The following is a 24,093-nucleotide window of genomic DNA, read 5'->3' on the forward strand; positions in this document are numbered from 1 at the left end:
GTGAAAATGGCCATACTGCCCAAGGTAATTTATAGATTCAATGCCATCCCCATCAAGCTACCAATGACTTTCTTCACAGAATTGGAAAAAACTACTTTAAAGTTCATATGGAACCAAAAAAGAGCCCGCATCGCCAAGTCAATCCTAAGCCAAAAGAACAAAGCTGGAGGCATCACGCTACCTGACTTCAAACTATACTACAAGGCTACAGTAACCAAAACAGCATGGTACTGGTACCAAAACAGAGACATAGATCAATGGAACAGAACAGAGCCCTCAGAAATGATGCCACATATCTACAACTACCTGATCTTTGACAAACCTGACAAAAACAAGAAATGGGGAAAGGATTCCCTATTTAATAAATGGTGCTGGGAAAACTGGCTAGCCATATGTAGAAAGCTGAAACTGGATCCCTTCCTTACACCTTATACAAAAATTAATTCAAGATGGATTAAAGACTTAAATGTTAGACCTAAAACCATTAAAATCCTACAAGAAAACCTAGGCAATACCATTCAGGACATAGGCGTGGGCAAGGACTTCATGTCTAAAACACCAAAAGCAATGGCAACAAAAGCCAAAATCGACAAATGGGATCTCATTAAACTAAAGAGCTTCTGCACAGCAAAAGAAACTACCATCAGAGTGAACAGGCAACCTACAGAATGGGAGAAAATTTTTGCAATCTACTCATCTGACAAAGGGCTAATATCCAGAATCTACAATGAACGCAAACAAATTTACAAGAAAAAAACAAACAACCCCATCAAAAAGTGGGCAAAGGACATGAACAGACACTTCTCAAAAGAAGACAGTTATGCAGCCAAAAAACACATGAAGAAATGCTCATCATCACTGGCCATCAGAGAAATGCAAATCAAAACCACAGTGAGATACCATCTCACACCAGTTAGAATGGCCATCATTAAAAAATCAGGAAACAACAGGTGCTGGAGAGGATGTGGAGAAATGGGAACACTTTTACACTGTTGGTGGGACTGTAAACTAGTTCAACCATTGTGGAAGGCAGTGTGGCGATTCCTCAGGGATCTAGAACTAGAAATACCATTTGACCCAGCCATCCCATTACTGGGTATATACCCAAAGGACTATAAATCATGCTGCTATAAAGACACACGCACACGTATGTTTATTGCGGCACTATTCACAATAGCAAAGACTTAGAACCAACCCAAATGTCCAACAACGATAGACTGGACTAAGAAAATGTGGCACATATACACCATGGAATACTATGCAGCCATAAAAATTGATGAGTTCGTGTCCTTTGTAGGGACACGGATGAAACTGGAAAACATCATTCTCAGTAAACTATCGCAAGGACAAAAAACCAAACACCGCATGTTCTCACTCCTAGGTGGGAATTGAACAATGAGAACTCATGGACACAGGAAGGGGAACATCACACTCCGGGAACTGTTGTGGGGTTGGGGGAGGGGGAAGGGACAGCATTAGGAGATATACCTAATGCTAAATGACGAGTTAATGGGTGCAGGAAATCAACATGGCACAAGGATACATATGTAACAAACCTGCACATTGTGCACATGTACCCTAAAACCTAAAGTATAATAAAAAAAAACTAAAAAAACAAAAAAAAAAAATAGTGAATAGTGAGCCTAGATTCAAATAATAAAACAACTCTCCTCTTTGATCCAAAAAAAAAAAAAAAGGAATGAACTACTGATATATGCAACAATGTGACTGAATCTCAAATATATTTTGCTAAGTGAAAGTAACCAGACCCAAAAGGCTATATACTGTATGAGTCCACTTATATGACATTCTGGAGAGGGCAAAACTATATAGATGGACAAGTCTGTGGTTTCTAAATATGGCCAACTGTTTTTTCACAAACGTACCGAGGCTATTCAGCTAGGAAAGTGCTGAACAAGTGATGTGGGAACAATAAATGAAGAGGGAAAAAATGAAACTCTACCTTACATCACACACAAACATTAATTTGAGAAGGAACACAAACTTAGACGTAAAAGCTAAAACTATGAAACTTCTAGAAGAAACAAGAGATTACCTTCCCAACCTTGAAGTAAAGAAAAATCATTTCACATTTATAAATAAACAGCCAAAAGAGAAAAAGATTTATAAGTTGGACTTCATCAAAATTTTAAAACTTATGATCATCAAAAGAAACACTGAAAAGGCAAGCAAGAGATTCAGAGAAAATATTGTGATGCATATACATGACAAAGGATATGTATCCAGGATATATAAAGAACTCTTAGAAATCAATAATAAAAACACAAATATCTCTATTTTTTAAAGGAGAAAACAGCAGAAGAGACACTTTACAAATGAAGATATGTGAATAGCCAATAAGTATATGAAAGTTGCTAAGCATCATGAATCACCAAAAAAATGCAACTTTAAACCACAATGAAACTCCATTTTAAAACCACTATAATGACTAAAATTTAAAAGACTGACAATACCAAGTGCTGCAGGGGATGTAGAACAATGGAAATTTACATATGTTGCTGGTGGGAATAAAAAATGACACAAGCATTTTTTAGAAACTTTTGACAGTTTCTTATGAACGCACATATATCCCATGACCTGGCAACTGCGCTCTAGTAATTAAGCAAGAGAAGTGAAACCGTATGTTGACAAAAGACTTGTACAATAATGTTTGTGGCAATTTTATTTACAATATGTAAAAAACATAAACAACTCAAATATCCATCAACCCACAATCCATCACATAGAGGTGCTGTGATAAAATGGAATGCTAGGCCGGGCACGGTGGCTCATGCTTGTAATCCCAGCACTTCGGGAGGCCGAGGCGGGTGGATCACGAGGTCAGGAGATCAAGACCACGGTGAAACCCCGTCTCTACTAAAAATACAAAAAAATTAGCTGGGCGTGGTGGCGGGCGCCTGTAGTCCCAGCTACTCGGAGAGGCTGAGGCAGGAGACTGGCGTGAACCCAGGAGGCGGAGCTTGCAGTGAGCTGAGATTGCACCACGGCACTCCAGCCTGGGCGACAGAGCGAGACTCCGTCTCAAAAAAAAAAAAAAAAAAAAAAAAGGAATGCTAGTGACCATAAAGAAGAATGAAGTACTGATTCACACAACATAAATGACATTATGCTCAGAACATTAATATTGAGTGAAATTAGTCAATCACCAGACTACTGAATGATTCCACTTACATGAAATTCAAGAACAGGTGAAAACTAATCTACGATGACAGGCATCAGAACAATGGTTGCCTGTGAGGCATAAAACTGACTGGAAGAGAGAACACGAGAACACTCTAGGGTAATGAAAATGTTTGAAGTCTTAAATGGGGTAATGATCACGTGGGTGTTTATGTTGCTCAAAACATCAAATTGTAGTTACCACAGTCTAGGAAGGGTGTGTTGGGGGAGGAAAGAGATGGACAGAGGTAGGTTAAAGGGTACAATCATACAGTTAGATAGAAGGAATAAGGTCTAGTGTTCAAAAGCACAGTAAGGTGACTTTATTAACAACAATATATTGTGTATTTCACAATAGCAAGAAGAGAAGATTTGAAATGTTCCCAACACAAATAAATGATAAATGCTCAAGGTGATAGATATCTTACTCTGGCTTGAGCATTACACATTCTATGCATGTATCAAAATATCACATGTACCCCATAAATATGTACAAATATTACATATCAAATACTTTTTAAAAACATGAAATTATACACTTAAGATCTGTGCATGTCACTGTATATCAATGCTACCTCTACAAAATTAAATAAATTGTTTAGCTCTTTTACTTCAATATTAGAAAATGCAGAGCATATCATATAGTAGTCTGCATACAATGAAAAAATTAGTACTTTTAGATGGCACATTTGTTGATTCATTCAAATTCATATAGAAAGGCGTAAGTTCATATAGGACCTTTAAATTTGGGGATACAGAATGGCCTGATTTAATATAATAATAACAATTTTATTTATATATGTGTGTGTATATATATTTATATAGTTTGATTATTTTTAATTAGACTTACCAATATAAGAATGAATGCATCAAATAAAGAGGTTAAACACCAAATCAACCATGGGAAGAATATATAACCTTCTGGTTCCTAAGTATCCTAACTTAGGAACAAAAGTGACCTATTAATAAATTCAGTGCCAAAAAAGTATAGCCTATCATCATGTTATTCCTGATTAGGTGAAGATGATAGTTAACAATATAAATAATGTTGATGATAATTTGTGTAGAAAAAATACATGGTTATGTTAACAACCTATAACTTCTACTCTCAATCAAGATATAATACATAATACAACTCATAGTGAATTACTTTTGCTACATGGCCTACAACTATAACCTAGTTCTTATATAATATCAGCAGGTGTAAGAGATTTTAACCCCAAATAAATTTAAATGATGGTTCACATAGGAACCTCCACAAATGGAGTAAACCAGATAAAGGAATACCTACACTAAAACTGACAATATATTACCAAACACTTTAATCTTTTATTTTAAAAATAAATAAAGGAAATATAATTTTAGCATTTAATTAACTGATCAATGCATTTTGGGATACTTTAATCAGAAACCCATATATTTCCAAACTTACATGAAAGACAATCCTTAATATACACACCCATAAACACACACATATGTGTATCTAAACATATGTATGTGCATCTAAACAAGTTCTATGAAGTTCTTAAGAAGTTGAAACTGATTTAGCACTGCTACCGAAAAAAAAAAAAAGTTTCTAATGGTTACACTGAGTAACCCATTTTTTAAAGCTCTTTGTAAAGGTGGCATACCTGTGCCCTCTTCTGCACCTCCAGGAGGAGTTCAGAATACTGCAGCTCTAGTTCCTTCTTTTGTTTGTGCCAGCAGCTCTCTTGGGCTTTGATCTGTTCTGCCACTTTGGTAAAGGTGTCTTCCTGAGTCTGCTGAAGCTCTCTCATCGTGTCAGACTTGTTTTTACAGATATACTCTAGATGGCTTATCTATACGGGGAGATGCAACAGAGAAGGAAATATGATCACAAGCTATTTCTTTGTGTCATCTGCCCCAATAAAACACCCAAAATGTCCGACTATATTTTATTCCTTAAGATCATATAAAAATTTTAACATAAAATGTAAATAAAGAAATTTAAAAAAACAAAATAGTGTAAACTGCCATACAGTTAGCAGAAAATTGTGTTACTTGTATACTTAGATGGCAAATTTTTCATCTTCTCTTTCTAATGAAGTTACCTATTCTATAATTAATTTGATTGAGATTAAGAAAGATACTGTTACTTCTGGAACGAAGGCTCAAGCTATTCAAATATCTCAACAGGAAAGAAAGTAAATAAGATTTAAAAATCTGCAAACAGTTTACATGAAATAAAGCAGAATATTCTAACCATTTTTTGTTTCACATTCAGACTCTGGAAAGAAAATCCTCATTTTCTAAAATGTATGACTATTAAGGATGTTTTGAAACAATGAAAACTATTAAAAATATAACACCATCTCATAGGGTTAAAACACATTCATTTTAATTATCTTTAATTTTCAAATCCATTATGTGCACATTCACAATCAAGAATAGCATCTGTACCTCTCACAATTTATTCCCTCATTTCTTAGCCCTACATCTCAGTGTCTATGGTTGTGTTTGTCAATAGGACCAAGATAAAATGCTCAATAATAAAAAATATCACCCTGAAATTAGGTCAATATGCTGTTTTATTACTTCAACAGAATTTTTTTTTAACTTACGAGACAGTTTTTCTCTTCTTGTCCCTTAAGAGCAAATGTCATTGCAACTAAGACCTGGAAACTAAACCACATAAACACAGTACTGACCAGTTCAATAGACCCAGGATAAGAACCAATGTGTCTTTAATGGTGGCATATGCTGATCTGCTAAGCCACTGTAATTTTCTATGACCAAAAGCAAGTTTTTAAACATTTGTTGGAGACTGATTTCCTAGACTCGTCAGATAGTAATGTTAACATAAAGGTCTACTATATTCTCCTATAAAATACACTTTTTGCAGTCTAAAGCATGGAATGAGTTTTCTAATATATACTTTGTTGTATTTCGAGAAGCAAATCATAAGCATATAATTTAAAACGTTTAAGCTTTTAAAAATAACACCTTATATTTCCTAAGCAAAGAATTTTAAGATCATGTTTTTGAATAACTATATCCTGTTTCTATTTTATGCTAACATAAAGAGTTGGTTTATTAATGTAAATGACTAAGTTCTTTGAATTGCTTCATCAGTAAGATTAATTTATTTTCTTTTAATTAGGTCCCTGTGGCTAATACTGGCTAGTAGTATTAGCATGTCCTGCTCAGAAAGTGGAGCTTAGAGACTTCATACAGACTTCAGTCACATTTACATGCCCACAGCAATGGCATCAAACTGAGTTGTAGACAAGCCATAATTAATGGTACTGAATTATTAACATCCAAATTCTTTTTGAAATAAGATGAATGTCAGCCCCTCTTAATGATACTATGATGTGGACAAATGTCACTGAATTTAATAGAGGTATCTGGTGCCTGAGGACAGTTACCTTCTCATTAGCCCTGTTGAGGTCTGCAATCAGGGCATCAACATTCTCCTGTAAGACTGCACAAAGCTCAGACCAAGAGAATTTATCCAGCATGCCTTCTGGTTGTTTCATGAGCACACAGCCTGCTACCAAGTGCTGATACAAGGTGTGAAGGAAGGTTAGCTTCTCCTGCAGGAAAAAAAAAAAAAAAAGAAAAATTAATTGCTGTATATAAACATTGTAAGAAGTAAAATACATAATACTAATGGTGAAGAGTTAATCTCAAAAACCTGAAAAGGAATTACAATACTCAAGTCTCAGAATATTTTAATGACTTTTTCTGTATTCAAAACTAAGCACCAGATAAAACATTTGGAATTGCTTACACTTGGTATTCAAAATCAAAATCTGAAGTCTGGAAGCCAGAAGACCAAGATTCATCCCCAGCTCTGCTATGATGGAGGTTGTGATTTGAGTAAACATCTGCTCAGGCCTTAGTTTCCTTAGCTATCACACGAAGCATATGGATTGGACTCATTGTTTATAAGCCTATCTAACTGTAACTCAGTATAGTAATTCTACAATTTAATAGTTACATTTGCCAAAATAGATACTACTTGTCAAAAAACAATCCAGAAAAAAAGTGTCATTCAAGTCTGATGAAAAAAAGTTATACCAATATCTGTACTTTACATGGACACAATTACTCAGCTTTCTTCTTCCTCCAGAGATTCCAGTTTACTTACTACTTATAGGAAATCTATCCCAAGCCCCTTAGGCAAAGCAGATAGTGATATGAAAGATATGGAAGATGGGCTCATTTGCTTTCCCCACTTATAAGTTCATATAGTATTTGGCACACTGGGTATTTGTAGGTGTTTAAATATTATAAAGTAACAGCAAAAAAAATGGATACAGCTGCTCAAGACATACTTTCAAAAAAGTCCAATTAGAAATATGTTTTTTAAAAGTCCTTTAAAATTATATTACCACTTCAGTAATTAAACTATCCATTGCTGAATGACTTAGAAACACTATGCTGCAGAATTCATATAAAGCAGATCACATTTGAACACGAGCAGGGTTTACTTACTATAATGTCAAATAGCTCTCTTTATAAGGTGTTTCATCTGTAAAGTCCCAAAGCATGGAACTCTAAGACAAGGTAATTGTAAAGCTGCAAAATGAATATTTTTATTTTATGTAGATAAAATAAGTTCCCTCAAGATTTTTTAATAGATCAGCAGGAAGAAAACTTTTAAAAGAGACAAATTTAAAAAGAAAAATTTAGAAAGTCTATTATAGATTTTTTTAAAAACTGAATATAGCATATGTAAAAGTTTTATAATTAGAAATTATAGAGAACATTTTCTTACAAATATCAAAATGTAAATCTTTAGTTCACTATGTATGCCACCTTACTTTTTTTCCAAATGCAATAATTTAAAAATCAAAAAATTTGAAAATGTAGCTACAACAACAAATTTAAGAAATCAGATTTTTTCCACAAATATGCTATGCCTTTTCATAAGCAGTTAATGATGACTTTTGCATTATTTAACTAGGTCAAAATGTTTTAAAGTCTTATTAAATATAACTTAACAAATACATAAAAATCTTCCTCCTGTGTTTTGCCTACTGATCACGTTTGTTCTCAAGGAAGTTCATCCTCAAGGATAATTCATTGTGTCGCTATTATGTCCTTTTTGCTTGGGCTGTGATGAACCAAGCATGATAATCATCCATTTGGCATGAAGAGAGACTCCAAAATCCAAAATCAATTCACACATGTTGAACCCAACCACAGCGCTGTAGACATGCTGACTTTACAATACAGTCAGGCTTCCAGTTTCCTTTACTTTAATCATTATCTGATGTGTAGAGCAATTCCAACCCCTTCATGTGGACACAATTTAAATCCCAGACTGTAAAAAGAGTGGAAAGAATGTTTCCTTTTTACTCTCTTGGCATTCATGTTCATATTTGTTGGAGTAATGAACTCAATATGCAGGATGACTTAGATAAACCAGTTCCACTAGCTAGACTAGCTCTATAATCCACAGGGTAAAAAGAACTAGAAGATAATTCCACTCACAGAGGCTTAAACAAAATATGAAATTTGTGTCATAATACTTTTATAAGTCATTAATAAACACAAATGGATAGGCAACTCTCCAGAGTGTCTAAATGAAAAGTTTTAATTTTATGGGACTTTTATTTTTCTAAATTTTTATTAACATCTTATAATTATACAGAGTAAGGAGGCTATCTGTTAAAGTAGATATTATTACTGTTTTACAAACAAGGAAACTAGGCCAGGCACAGTGGCTCAGGCCTGTAATCCCAGTACTTTAGGAGGCCAAGGTGAGCAGATCACCTGAGGTCAGGAGTTGGAGACCAGCCTGGCCAACATGGTGAAACCTCATCTCTACTAAAAATACAAAAATTAGTCGGGCATGGTGGTGGACACCTGTAATCCCAGCTACTCAGGAGGCTGGGGCAGGAGAATCGCTTGAACCTGGGAGGTGGAGGTTGCAATGAGCCCAGATCGCGCCACTGCACTCCAGCCTGGGCAACAGAGTAAGATTTTGTCGCAAAAAAGAAAAAAAATAAATAAGGAAACTAAGATGTGGAGAGGCTAAGCTATATAGCTTGTCCACAGCCACATCATTTATAAACAGAAGTATCAGCATCCAAGTTCAGGTCTATCTGATTATAAAATACTTATTCTTTCCACCATCAATCTACCAAGCTACTGAAATAAAAAATAATTTTGTCATTGGCAAACAGGAACCTTGAAAGGACTGTTAGGGCATAGTTACTCGAGTTACAATGTTCTAAAAGTCATAAAAGATAGTTGTACAAATGATAATCAAAAAAATCAGTTGTGCAAGTTATAGTACTTCTCTCACAAAAGAGAATGCCACAAGAGTAATGGAGTGATTTTGCAGCTGTCACAAACATTTCAAAATACTCTGCTCAGAACAATTTTCTTAATTAAATACAAGTAAAAAATAGTCACTTGATGTATAACACTGAGATGAGTGAAAGGCCCTTCCTGACAGTCATTGAGTCTCCGTTAATACCTCTGCATCCTTATGGAAAGCCTGGGAAAGCTTCTGCAGTTCACTTTCAGACTGGGCTGCCTGAGCCTTTTCTTTCTCCCAACAGTGCAGCACATTTTGTAGTTCCACTTTTAAAGTGCTTATTAAAGCCTCTCGGTCTGCACATTTAGTGCGTAAATGACTTAACTCTTTATTAACATCAGCCAGTTTATCCTGAAGTTCCTGTTATAGATACCAAATAAAGAGATTGTAGAAAGGCCAGGCAACAAGGGGTGAGGGGACACTAGTATAAAATACATATTGAAAATTTTCAAAGCTTTAAAATGAAAGAATCACAAAGGCAGGCAAGCATTTGTTTACATTAAAATATGTTACTGAATGTATTTTCTAAATATAATATCTTAGCTCAAAAATTAGAACATTTGTTATGTTTAAACATTGACATAAAATGTTAATATGATGGCTTATTCCAAAAAGTTCTTTCAAGGGAGTTTCCTTTCAACCTATTTTTTTAAAACAACGTTGTAGTTCAAAAATTTTTAAATATTTTAAAATAAATATCTTACATTTAATATAAGAACATTTACTTTCCAATGACATCCCAACCACTTATAGAAATCTCAAATATGTGGCACAAAATTCTGCTGAACTGTTTATTCCTTAAACCTAACAAATTCTTTTGAAGTGTGTCCATGACAAACCCAACATGAAACAACATAATAAAATTCCAGCAATACTGGGAAACTTCTGAGAGTTGACTCAGTATAATTTTGCAAAGATGTAGTACATAAAACCAGCACAGAAACTAAAATAAACTATAGTCCTGGGCCTTAGCCAGGTGTGGTCTCAGCCCATTAACAGACATGATGTACTGAAAACAATGGCTCCACCCTAAAATGATGAAAACTGACTCCAAATATGATGTGCTTATGTAAAATATGTTTTATATGTACCTAAGGCTGGATATTTCATCTTAAATAATTATTTGACTCTCATAAGGTATTATAATTAAATCTGGGAAACAAATTTTCCTTTAACCAAAACAATTTCCAATCAAGTTTCAATTTTTTAAATGAAAAAACCATTCTTGTTACTCTTAATCAACAAGAAAAAATTAAAATTCTATCCAAACATACTTTAAAAAATAGAAATACATATTTTCGGGTACCTCAATATCTCTACTTTAAAATATTCCCTAGATAACTATATTTGTTTCTTAATACAAAAGGTAAAAGTTATTCTAAATAATACCTTTATATTTTTAGTGTGAGAGTCTATCTTCTGTTTCGTAGAATCAAGTTCATTACATGCCTTTTCCTTAGCATCATTCATGCTGTTTAGCTGATAAAAGAAAATGTAAGTAACTTTTTTACATTTTTCAAGGATGGGTAACTCAAAAGTTAATCTTTAAGTGCTTTTTATGCAATTACTTAAATACAAATTTTTCAATAGTAATTAAGAGTCTTTAAAAAATTATTTCTTTTGGTTAAATGCTATATAGCTTCTGTCACAAGTTCATGTGGCTAAAAAGAAAACATTCAAGCTTAAAATATCACTTATGTTACTGTATTTTTACCACACGTCCAGATAAAGGATTTCATTCTTATTGTAAACAAATACAACTTTATTCTTAAAATCCTACTGGACCAAAACGCCAGAAGCAGGGGCATCTATAAGTAAATAAAAAAGAACAGAGCAGAAGACTGTTCTTTCTATACATCATGAGGGTATTCACTGGTCTCTCACTCCATATGACAACTTCAGGGTCGGTCACATGCAGTCCTACTGGGAAGGCTTGTGGCAGGTCATCAGTTGGTCCTGCACCGCTTGTGATTTATTTTCTTTGACAGTTCATTCTTCTTTCTGTCAGACTGCTCTTTTTGCTTTCTTTGCAGCCACCCCCTTGGTCTCCCCACTGCTGTCTCTGGCACTGGTTCACAACAAAGCACATTACTAAGCCAAAGCCTGCTGAGTCGACTTTTCAACTGTGCTGAGGATCATGTGACATTCATCCTCCCAAATAACAATTCGCTGTGGGTAATATCTTCCTAGTTACCCTGCAGCTTCCAGACCTAGGCCTCAGAAGAGTTTCATAAACTACTAACAGTACAGGTTGTCTTGTCTCACTGGGAAAGACTTCGTAATATTTTTTCTTCATAGAAATTTAATTATTTCAATGGTCATTTTCTTTTATGCCTTTTGAACAATTACCGAGGGTATTAAAAAGACTCACTTTTCCTTCTTTGTTCATCTTAGCAAGCTAAAATAAAATAAGCCGCATATGAAATGTGAAATGTAACCATTTTATGGCATTTATATTATATGAAAGAAAGAGATAAACACAAAGATAAACTCCAAATTAGATGCTATGTGACTTGTCTTTGACTCTAACAATCTGTTTGTTGCTTTGCTAACTAATTGTATTTAATGTAATTACTTCATATGCTAATTTGACAAGATGTAACTAGACAAACTCTTCAATTTTTAAAGCACAAATTCATAAAACATTTTAATACCCAAGAAAATTATCAACCCACACATTAAACAATACAAATGAGATGATAAATAGAAGCATGAGCTTTTTCAATCAGCAAACTAAAAGCTCCCAGGCTACATGAAACAGATACTTGTTTTTTAAAAACTTCTAACAACACTTTACTCCCTTTAGAGAATGAAAACTAATTTCTCTCTTTTTTATTAAGACTTCCACAGTTTGTAGAAATCTTAACCTAAAACACTGACAAAATCTAAATTTCCAATAGCTATACTAAATGTCATAAAAACACATTGACATTAAAATACAGTACATATTAACTTAAACTACTTGCATAGTGTTTTCATTAAGTTAAAACAGATAAATTATGAAGATCAAGAAGTGATAGAGTCCTTATAACTTTGAAAATAATAGTGTGACTGAAGAGTTACAAAAACATAAGTGAGACATGACTTTAGGCCACACTTAAAGAAAGAACGGCGAAAGATAATTTATTGTTTTTTGTATCTGTGAAGCTGTCAGTTCAACATTCCCAATCTTTTTGACCTTTGTAACAAGCAAGGAATACATACTGGTACAGGCCGAAGGCTATATGTGTGGAGCCAAACAGTGCAAGTGTTACCTCATTAGATGCATCTTCCAGCTTGTTCTGGTAATCTGTCAAGGTACACCTCAACGTCTCAAGGACAACAGGGAAGCTGGGAGGTTTATCTTTGTCCTTGTGGATGCCTAGAGAAAAATATAGGATGAAAATATACCCTTAAAGTCACAAAGGGACAAAACTTAGGCAAATAGTAACAGAGATACTACAATTAGGTAGAGCCGAAAAGACATTATGAAACCTTGAGTAGAATTTTATTCTCCAAGTATACTGCTGTATGGCCAAGTATTAATAGCCTTTCTAAACAAGCAGCCAAATTAAAGTTCATAATATATCAAATTTAAATTTATGACTACTTTCTACCTTATCAAGACCCACATGGTAGTTAGTTTTGTTCTTGTTTTTGTTTTTTCATGTCTCCTAAGTAACGGCAGTGTTTGTACATACCTTTTATCCAACAATTAAATGAAGTCTACACTACCATTGTTTGGGGGAGTTATGTACACTTACTGTGGTCCTTGTGTTTCTGATTAGTCAGGCCTTTTATACTGCACTATTTTGCTTAAATAATAATCTCTGAACCCAAGAGTATATAATTTTCTGTTATACTTGGAAATATTCTTCAATCCTTAAAATTCTCAAGTTACAATTTGAAATAAACAATAAAAATGTTATTATCTATATGGCCTACATCATGTTTCAATTAAAACTCTTAAAACTGATACTCATGGTAAAAATATGAGCATTTCCATGTTATGCCCTCAAACTACTTTAATTTAGTTGGGCCATAAATTATGTTAGTTGAGCTAATAAAGGTCACATGATCAAATGTAGCTCCAAGTATTAATCCAAAAAGTTGAGTTTCAAAAACTACTTTAAGTTGATTGTTGATTCAAACTATCGCAAGGACAAAAAACCAAACACCGCATGTTCTCACTCATAGGTGGGAACTGAACAATGAGAACACTTGACACAAGAAGTGGAACATCACACACCAGGGCCCATTGTGGGGTGGGGGGAGGGAGGAGGGATAGCATTAGGAGATATGCCTAACGTAAACGACGAGTTCATGGGTGCAGCACACCAACATGGCACATGCATACATATGTGACAAACCTGCACATTGTGCACATGTACCCTAGAACTTAAAGTATAATAAAAAAAATTTAAAAATTGATTGCTGATTGCACTATTCTTTAAGTGTTAAAAAGCAAGTAGCAAATTCAGTTTTAAAATATTCACATTGAAAATATTTTTCTTTTCTTGTTATTTCTTCTCATCACATGTTATAATATAAATATTTCAATATACATGAAAAGGATTTTCAACAAAGCTAAATTTTAACAGCAGCATTCATATTATACGTCCTACTAGTCATTCATTCAACTAAGTTACTGAATTCCCACTACATACTAATCTTAGGCATTAAGCATACGAAGATAAACAAGAAAGGTATAGCCTCTGTCTTTATAGAATGTAAGGTTTAATAAGAGAGAGAAGGATAGTAGATAAAAAATTATATGGCATCATTTATCCATTCTTCAAATATTCTATTATTAGAACTTATGGAGAAGTTGGGGGAGGCAGTAATAAAGAAGGAAGAAAAGGGAAAAATTCTTAGTTAATGATAGAGCAACTTTATTCAGCTCAGAGTATTGGTGATATCTCATGTTTAAATCTTGGAGAAAATGTTATTAATATATTTATGACATTTATCAAGGTATAATTTAAGCACCAACTTATATATGGGTACAACTTGGTTTTTCTTTAACAGAAGAGGAATATTTAACTTAAAAACCAAAAGTAATGTGGAAACAACACATATGACAGCTAGGAAAAGAAATACACTGTTCTGAGCCATGATAATAGAGGAGACAGTACTCTTTGTAATGAGTATGAGTTGGAAAGACAACTCATTAAAAATTTTATTAAAGGTCTTACCAAATATATTTTTTTAAATTCCTCTCTTGCACAAGATAAAAAAAATGTAATGTATAATTCTTTTCTTTTGCTACTACACAAGTAGACCATGAATAAATCATTCAAGGACACTCGGGAAATCTGCGTTTTTACAATAAGGGAGAAAACGTCCTCTCAGAAATTCAGAATAAAATCATCTTAATATGAGTGCTGAAGAGTAATGGGACAAAATGCCCTCTCCTTACTGACCTATGAACATTCTTATATTCTACATAAAGTAAAGTTTCTTTCCTGAAAATGTTTATATAATAAAGTTTAGCTGAAGTACAAAGTAAGCTTTATGTCTGCTATGGCTAGATTATTAAATGCCTTGAGGGAGTCTTCTTTGGGTTAAATCTGCTTGGTGTTCTATAACCTTCTTGTGCTTGAATAATGATATATTTCTCTAGCTTTGGAAAGTTCTCTATTATTATCCATTTGAATAAACTTTCCCTCTCTCTCTCTGTCTCTCTTCCCCCGCCCCGCCCCCACCCCCCACCTTGAAGGCCAATAATAACTCTTAGATTTGCCCTTTTGAGACTATTTTCTAAATCCTGTAGGAGTGCTTCGTTCTTTTTTATTATTTTCTTTTGTCTCCTCTGACTGTGTATTTTCGAATACCGTCTTCAAGCTCAATAATTCTTTCTTTTGCTTAAGCAGTGCTATTAAGAGACTTTGACACATTCTTCATTATGTCAACTGCATTTTTCAACTCCAGAATTTCTGCTTGATTCTTTTTATTTCAGTCTCTTTGTTAAATTTATCTGATAGGATTTTGAATTACTTCTCTGTGTTATATTAAATTTCTTTGAGTTTCCTCAAAACAGTTGGTTTTGAATTCTCTATCTGAAAGGTCATATATTTCTGTATCTCCAGGGTTGGTTTCTGGTCCCTTATTTAGTTTGTTTGCTGAAGTCATGTTTTCTGGGATGGTTTTGATGCTTGTGGATTTTCTTCAGTGTCTGGGCATTGACGAGTTAGTTATTTATTTTAGTCTATGCAGTCTGGACTTATTAGTACCTGTCCTTCCTGAGAAGGCTTTCCTTCCAGTATTTAAAGGTCTTTAGGTATTGTGATCTAAGTTTTTGGCCACTGCAGCTATATCTGCATTAGGGGGCACCCCAAGCCCAGTAACACTGTGGCTCCTGCAGACTCACAGAGGCACCACGTTTGTGGTCTTGATAAAATCCAGAAGAATTCTCTAGATTACTACATAGAGACTCTTGTTGTCTTCTCTTACTTTCTCCCAAACAGAGTCTCTCTGTGCTGAGCTAAAACTGGGGGAGAAGTGACACAAGCACCCCTGTGGCCACCACCAGTAGGACTGCACTAGGTCAAACCTGAAGCCAGCACAGCACTGAATATCACCCAAGACCTGCTGTAACCATTAACTGGTGACTGCCTATGTTTGCTCAAGGCCCTAGGGCTCTACGATAAGCAGGTAGTGAAGCCATCCAGGATTGTGTCCTTCTCCTCAAGATGGCAAGCTCCCCTAGGTCCTGGGAAGATCCAGAGATTCTGTCCAGAAGCCAAGGCCTGGAGTTGGAAACCTTAGGAATCTCCCTGGTACTCTATTCTACTGAGGCTGAACTGGCACAAGACAAAGTCCTTCCCACTCTTCCCTCCCATTTCCATAGCAGAGGAGTCTCTTCCACTGCCACAGACCCACAAGGAGTACTTCCAGGCTACTGCCAACGCTCACTCAAGGTCCAAGAGTTCTTCAGCCAGCTTGTGGTGAATGCTGCCAGGTCTGGGAATCATCCTTCAGGGTAGCAGACTCCCCTTGGCCAAGGGCAGGTCCAGAAATGCCATCGAAGAGCCAAGGCCTGGAATCAAGGACCCCAAGAACCCACTTGGTGCTCTACAATCCTGTGGCCGAGCTAACTTAGCTGCAAGACAAAGTCCCCTTTATTCTTCTCTCTGCTGTTCTCAAGCAGGAAGAATCTTTTGCCATAGCCACTATAGCTGTGAATGTTCTGGGCCACACTTCAAACCAGCAGATCTCAGAGTCTCACCAAAGGTCCACAGTGTGTACTACATGGGTATTGCTGCTGATTATTCAGGCCCCAGGGGCTCTTTAGTCAGTAGGTGATGAATCCTGCCAGGATTGGGTCCTTCACTTCAAGGCAGTGGATTCCCTCTGGCCAAGGGTGTGTCTAGAAATGTCATCTGGGAGCTAAGCCCCGGAATGAGTGTCTCAGGACTCTGCCTTGTACCCTATCCTCTGTGGCTGAGCTGGTATCCAACTTGCAAGAAAAGGCTCTCTTTACTCTTCCCTCACCTCTTAAGCAGAAAGAAGGGGTCTCTTTCAGAGCTGTGAGCTGTGCTGCCTGAAGTTGGAGGTGGGGTACTGCAAGCACTCCCTTTGCTGCCCCCGCTGGTGTCCCACTAGGTGACATACTCTCTAAGTCCACTGGCTCCGAGCCCAGCACAGCACTAGGACTTGCCTAGGAGTTGCAGTCCTTGTGGACTAGATTGTCTTTCAAGTTTATTTAGGACCCTGAGCACTTTCGTCCACAGTGGCAAGGCTTGTCCGAGCTCAAATTCCAACTGCTAGGATGGACAATTCCCCTCTGGCTAGGACTAGTCTAAATGTTCCCTCCGTGAGCACTGGCTTATTCTCAGTGTTGCTTTCCACTGTGACAGGGCAGCACTGAGCTTCAATGCAAAGTCCCACAATCACTGTGCTCTCCGTCCCCCAACTGCACAGATTCCCCCCACCACACAGCTGCTGCTGGGGCATGGAAGAGGGGTGGTGTCAGCAATTCAAGACTGTCTTTCAATCCTCTTCCATGCCTCTTTCAGTAATATGAAGTTTAAAACAGGTACTGTGACTGCTCATCTGATTTTTGGTTCTTACGAAGGTGCTTTTTTTTGCCTAGATAACTGTTAAATTTGGTATTCCTGTGGGGGTGATGATCACTGGAGGCTTCTATTCAGCCATCTTGCTCAGCCTCCAGCTGCTATGATTTGAATATGTCCTCCAAAGTTCACGTGTTGGAAACTTAATCCCCAATGCAGTGTTGAGAAGTGGAATGTTTGAGAGGTTACTGGGTTATGAGGGCTTTACCCTTATGAATGAATTAATGTCATCACAGGAATGGGTTTATTATCTTAGAAGTAGGTTTGTTATAGAAGTGAGTTCTCCCCAACTCTTGCTCTCTCTTGCCCTTTCATCTTCTACCATGAGATGATGTAGCATAAGGGTCCTCACCAGATGTTGGCCCCTCAATCTTGGATTTCCCAGCCTCCAGAATTGTAAGAAATAAATCTCCTTTTTTTTTTTTGAGACGGAGTCTCGCTCTGTCACCCAGGCTGGAGTGCAGTGGCACAATCTCGGCTCACTGCAAGCTCCGCCTCCCAGGTTCACACCATTCTCCCGCCTCAGCCTCTCGGAGTAGCTGGGACTGCAGGCGCCCGCCACCACGCCCGGCTAATTTTTTTGTATTTTTAGTAGAGACGGGGTTTCACCGTGGTCTCGATCTCCTGACCTTGTGATCCACCCGCTTTGGCCTCCCAAAGTGCTGGGATTACAAGCATGAGCCACCGCGCCCAGCCTCCTTTCTTTATTAATTACCCAGTCTCAGGCATTCTGTTACAGCAGCACAAAAGGAACTAAGACAATATCCCACCCAAATTTATTACAAAAAAGAAACATTTACTGGTCCCTTAACCTGACAAAATGCTTACAAATAAAAAAAAAAGGGTCACCCTAAACCAAGGACCTTATTGAGTGATTTGAGTTAACCTAATAATCTTCTAATCACTTCAGTATGGCCCAAAAAACAATGAACTATAAAAGCTATCCTATCAAAGAAAGGTTTAAAAACTCACAAATAAAGAGTAGCAAAAAGGATCTGAACAGTGATCATAATTAGCTTTTCAAAAGTCAAATTCCAAATGAAGAATAGAATATATCAGGAACACTTTATACTTGAATAACATCAACTCAAAATCCTGAGCTTCCCTCTCCCTCTGTCTATACTTGTACTTAATATAAGGTATCTAAAGTGGTCAAATTCATAGAAAAGAAAGTAGAATGGAGGTTACCAGGGACAAGAGGGAAGGAGAAAAGGGGACGTGATGGTGAATTTTTTATCAAGCTGACTGGGTCACTGGGTACCCAAATATGTGGGTTACTTTCACTCACCACACCCTGTTTCGATCTCTCCCTCTCACTTTTAAGTAAGTTTCAACTCTGGCTGTACTTTGGCAAATCTTTTCTTGAATTAGTAGCCCACAGGAGGAGGTGGAGTAGAAAAAAGGTTCCAAGCCCTCTATTTACATATTTCCTTTTAGACAATCTCAAAAACAATAATTTTTCATAACTCATATAAATCATTGTTTTTCAAGCTGGCATCATTATTTCAGTAATCTACAGTTCTACAGAAAAAAACAGTAACTTTTCATGAATGGAGTCTATCTTCTCCATCTTCTTAACCATCTTGTTACCTACTTCATTTTTCTCCAAGATCCCAAGAAGGGAGAATTAGTAAGAAATAATGGAGGGAGAATACAGACAAAAGACAGAGCTTTTTTTACACAGCTATCAATATAGAATATGAGTAGTAACACTCATGTTCCGAACTGAACTCTGTTGTTTAGTGTTGATTTTTGATCTTGTAGTAGAAAACAGAAAATAATGTTCAAATGAGTTTTTTCACCTGATAAAATCCAAACATTTAATATATAATGTATTGATAACTAAGAAAATTCTGTTTTCATTTTAAAAGCACTAATACAAACATTTTATTGGCAGTTAGACTTTTTTTAAACTGAGACCACAACACTGTATATTGTCTTAATCACTAAGTTTATAAATAAACATCTTTCATTATCTTGCAAACATTAGTGCCCATTCTAGAGTATTTAGGGAAAATGGTTCATAACTTTTCTAACATATGGAAAGTATTTATTATGTAAGTTCTTCTCACTCTCTAACTATGTCTCTTGGGAGAATTCAAAAAACACTTCCTTTACCAAAGCTTGAGAAATATATTAGTAATGGAAGTCCCTGCTTCCTTGATGAGCTCTGTGTAGCTTGATAAGCTCCATGTGGCCCGAAGGCAAAGAATAACAGCAAACACTGGTGCCATCAAAATGGGCTCCCTGAATTTAGTGCGAGTGATTGGATCTTGGGTAACAGAGACCAAATGGTAGCAATTAACTTCCAGAGACAAAGTGGACGTGTTTAACATAATGGGTAGTGGAGCCAAAGCAATAAACAAAATGGTTTGACCTACAGAGATCACTGACATTGGCTAACTGATCATGGTGTTCCTAGAACCAAAATAAATGGGCAGCATAGTTAAGTCTCATTTGGTTTGTATAAGTAGAAAAGTCCTAGGTCTGATTACCAGAAGTAGGACTTAAGTAAACAAAAAAGGAAAAATTAGTCCTCAAATATTTCTCAGACTTGAGCTCATTCACAGACCTAGGGACCTGTGAATAAAGAGCATGGGTCTCTGTTAGCAATCCTGACATAGTGCCAAAAAATACTGTAAATCTTCCTCCTAACCTTCCTTAAAGAAACATGCAACCATCTAACAGGGTAACTGTACTGGGGGAGAGGAATTAACTACACTTATCAGGGATAACTGGACACTGGATCTGAACTGCCATTAATTCAGGGAGACATAAAATGTGCTATTGTGGTTTCAGTGGTCAGGGTAGGAGCTTACAGAGGTCAGGTAATTAACTGAGTTTTAGCTGAGGCCTCTCTCTAGTGGGTCCAGTAGGTACCTGAACCCACCCCACAGTTATTCTCCGAGTTTGGAACACATAGTTAGAAAGGACAAATGCAGCAACTGGCACAACGTCCACAGTGGTTACCTGACCTATAGAGTGAGGGATATTACAGAGGCAAACCAAGTGGGAAAGCCAAGAGGAAATCACTGGAACTTTTACCTACCAAAATACAAATCGAAAGTAATGCCACACTCCTGGCAAGACTGTAGAGATTACTGCCTTTTAAAGGATTGAAAGATAAAGGCATGGTGATTCCTACCACATCAGCATTCAACTCACCTAACTGGGCTGCTGCAGAATACAGATGGATCTTAGAGAATGACAGTGAATTAATCAGTATGACTCCAATTGCTGCTGCAATTAAATATGCAGTTTCATTGTGAAACAAATCAACACATTTTCTGGCAATTGGACTGAAGCTATTCATTCTACCCCTTTAGTAAAGACCACCAAAACCAGTTTTTTTCATCTAGCAGGACCAGCAGTGTATCTTTGTTGCCACCCTACCACAGAGCTATACCAACTCTGGCTCTCTATCACAATCTAGTATGTAGAAATCTCAATCAACTCTCCATTACCGAAGATCCCACATGCTCCACTTCATTCTCTATTAAATTGATGGCATCATTCTGAATGGACCTGATGAACAGAAAGTAGCAACTACTATGCTATGTATATAGCATTTCACAGGTCCTTATAAGTGGATCATAGCACAAACTTTTAGGAGTTAGAAGCAAAGCAAGCCATCCACTACAGATAACTATTCTCCTTTTGAAAACAGGCTTTGGACTTGCTACTGGTCCTCGGCAGATACTGAATACATGACCAACAATTCACCATGTGACTAGAGGTTACCCATCATAAAACGGTTACTGTGTGATCTACCGATCCATAAATTTTGGCATACATAAGAGCACTCTATCATCAAATGAAAGTGGTATATAAGTCCTGAAGGCACAAGTAAGTTGTATGAGCAAGTAGTCCAGATTCCCATGGGCCCTATTCCTGTTACATTGCTTTCTCTCTCTTAACCCACACCTTGGATGCATGCAGAGTTCTCTATGATCAGCTGACAAATAGAAAAAAAAAAATGTGCTTTGTTTATAGATGGTTCTCTATGATACGCTGACATGATTCAAAAATAGGCAGCTGCAGCAGCACTACAGCCCCACTCAAGGGTGGCTCTGGAGAACAGTGGTAAAAAGAATCCTCCCAGTAAGCAGAACTTCAAGTAGTGGATGTGACTATCATTCTTCCTAGAATGACAGATGACCAAAGATACAAATAAACACCAATTCATGTGTAGTGTCTAACCGTTTGGCTGAACGGTTAGGGACTTGGAAAGAATGTGAATAGAAATTTGGTAACAAGGTTGTCTGGGGAAGAATATGTGGGCAGACTTCTTCAAATGGGTGCGGTCTCCAGATCAACTTCAGTAGACAAGGATCTTAATAATCAGGAGGGCAAAATGAAGTATCCTATGGATATCAACCAATGTTTTTTCCTAGCCATGTTTGTCTTTACAAACTGAACAAAAGAGTCATGGCAGCAAGGACAGAGGTAATACACAGGCTCAGCAGTATGAACTTCCATTCACCATTCACCAAGGCTGATTGGGTTACAACTCCTGTTGAGTGCCAAATTCACTAATAGCAAAAACAAACACTGAGACCATGAAATGACACCATTCTCTGGGAGGATGAGATAGCAACTCGGTAGCAGGTTGATCACACTGAGTAACTTTCATCGTGGAATGGGCAATGCTTTATTCTTACTAAGATAGACACTTACTCTGAATACAGATTTTCCTTCCCTAACCATAACGTTTCTGACCAAACCACCATCCATGTGTACACAAAACACTTTAATTCACCATCATGTATTCCAAATGGCATTGCTTCTGATCAGAGAATGCATTTTATAGCAAATGAAGTGTGGAAATAAGATTGTTTCCATAGGATTCACTGGTCTTACTATGTTTTTCATCACAAAAACCCAAACACTGTATGATTCCACTTAATGTAAGGTATCTAAAGTGGTCAAATTCACAGAAAAGAAAGTAGAATGGAGGTTACCAGGGACAAGGAGGAAGGAGAAAAGGGGATGTGATGGTGAATTTTTATCAGCCTGACTGGGTCATTGGGCGCCCAAATATGTGGTTAAACACTATTTCTGGGTATGTCTGCGAGGGAGATTAACATCTGAATTGGCAGATTGCCCTCCCTAACTTGAGTGGGCTTCGTCTAATCTGTTGAAGGTCTGAAGAGAATAAAAGCCTGAGTAAGAAAGAATGCTTTCTCTGCCTTGCTGTCTTTGAGCAGCAACATCAATCTTCTCTTGCTTCCAGGCTCAGACTCCCACCAGAGCTTACATCATCAGCTCTCCCAGTTCTCAGGACTTCAAACTCAGACTAGAACCATACCATAGCTCTCCTGGATAATAGACCCTCCTGGAATATAGGTGTGGACCACCTCACCAGAGATGGAACCATATCCAGCTGAGATGCTTGCTGACAGCAAAGCAATAGGGTATGGGTAGTAAAGGAAGTTAAAATACCAGTTACATGTGACCAGATAGAAAAAGAAGGACTAAGTACAGCCTCAACTTACAATGATTCAACTTAAGATTTCTCAACTTTACAACAGTGCAAAAGCAATACACATTCAATATGCTCCTCAACTTACAATGGGTTTATCTGACCTTACTTTCCCAGCTCCTCCCACAATTGCATAAGATCTAATTCTTACAATAAATTCCTTATTCAAAAATACTATAGTGGTTCTGACTACTCAATCAAACTCTAGCTTTACAAGTTCTTATCTTATAATGCACACTTGATCTTCACAGTTACTTCTTATATTTATAATTCTTAATATTCTATGACTAAAATGGAAAAAAATGTCTACAATTTCTCCTAAAGAGAAATAATAAGAACAAGCCTAGTAAAGGCAAAATGTAATTAAACCTATCATAACAAATATGATAGTGTTAAACAGGATATGAATTGAGAAATAAAAATTGAAAATTCAAACTGATATAGGTCAAAGACTTATAGAACTCAAAAAAGAAGTGTACAAGATGAAGAATTTAAAGTGAATTTTTAAAAATATACAATTTCAAAGAAAATCAGAGGCCAAGCCTTAATCAAGCCTTCAATTCTGTACTGTCCAATCTGTGGATAGTAAAATTTATTTAACAGTGATTATTCATATTTATATTTAAATTAGTTAAAATTAAATTTTCAATTCCTTGGTCATGATAGTAATATTAAAAGCACTTAATAGCCACATATGGCTAGAGTCTACTATATCAGAACAACAGATACAGAGCATTTCCATTACTGCAGATTCCACTACCAATTTAGAGAAAATCTACAGAACAAAAAAACGTGTTAAACTATACAATGGGATGCAATCAGAAAAATGCAGGCTGTGAAAGTCCTAGAACAAATGAAACAGTTTTTTAACAAATAAATTTCAAACAAAAAAGATAAACAAAAAGAGAGAGAAGGCCGGGTATGGTGGCTCACGCCTGTAATCTCAGCGCTTTAGGAGGCTGAGGCAGGTGGATCACTTGAGGTCCAGAGTTCAAGACCATCCTGGTCAACATGGCAAAACCCCATTTTTACTAAATAATACAAAAATTAGCTGTACATGTTGGTGCACACCTGTAGTCTCA

The 24,093-nt window shown here is 36.5% G+C and overlaps 1 protein-coding gene across 8 annotated transcripts in view; it reads right to left on the bottom strand.

The window, feature by feature from the left end:
* CCDC171 (coiled-coil domain containing 171) overlaps positions 1-24,093 on the bottom strand; it is a 443,161-nt gene that overhangs the window by 259,048 nt on the left and 160,020 nt on the right. For all 8 annotated transcript variants that reach the window (XR_009210997.1, XR_009210996.1, XM_058431106.1 and 5 more), the window contains 5 exons: positions 12,730-12,836; positions 10,865-10,954; positions 9,635-9,835; positions 6,570-6,737; positions 4,812-5,000 (listed from right to left, as the gene is read on the bottom strand). Coding sequence is in view for 6 of the 8 variants with exons in the window: in XM_058431106.1 (XP_058287089.1) it covers positions 4,812-5,000; positions 6,570-6,737; positions 9,635-9,835; positions 10,865-10,954; positions 12,730-12,836 (755 nt within the window). In the remaining 2 variants the exon portion in view is untranslated. The remainder of the gene's footprint in view (positions 1-4,811; positions 5,001-6,569; positions 6,738-9,634; positions 9,836-10,864; positions 10,955-12,729; positions 12,837-24,093) is intronic.

The sequence above is a fragment of the Hylobates moloch genome, unplaced genomic scaffold, assembly GCF_009828535.3.
Source record: "Hylobates moloch isolate HMO894 unplaced genomic scaffold, HMol_V3 SCAFFOLD_19, whole genome shotgun sequence".
Classification (NCBI taxonomy): domain Eukaryota; kingdom Metazoa; phylum Chordata; class Mammalia; order Primates; family Hylobatidae; genus Hylobates; species Hylobates moloch.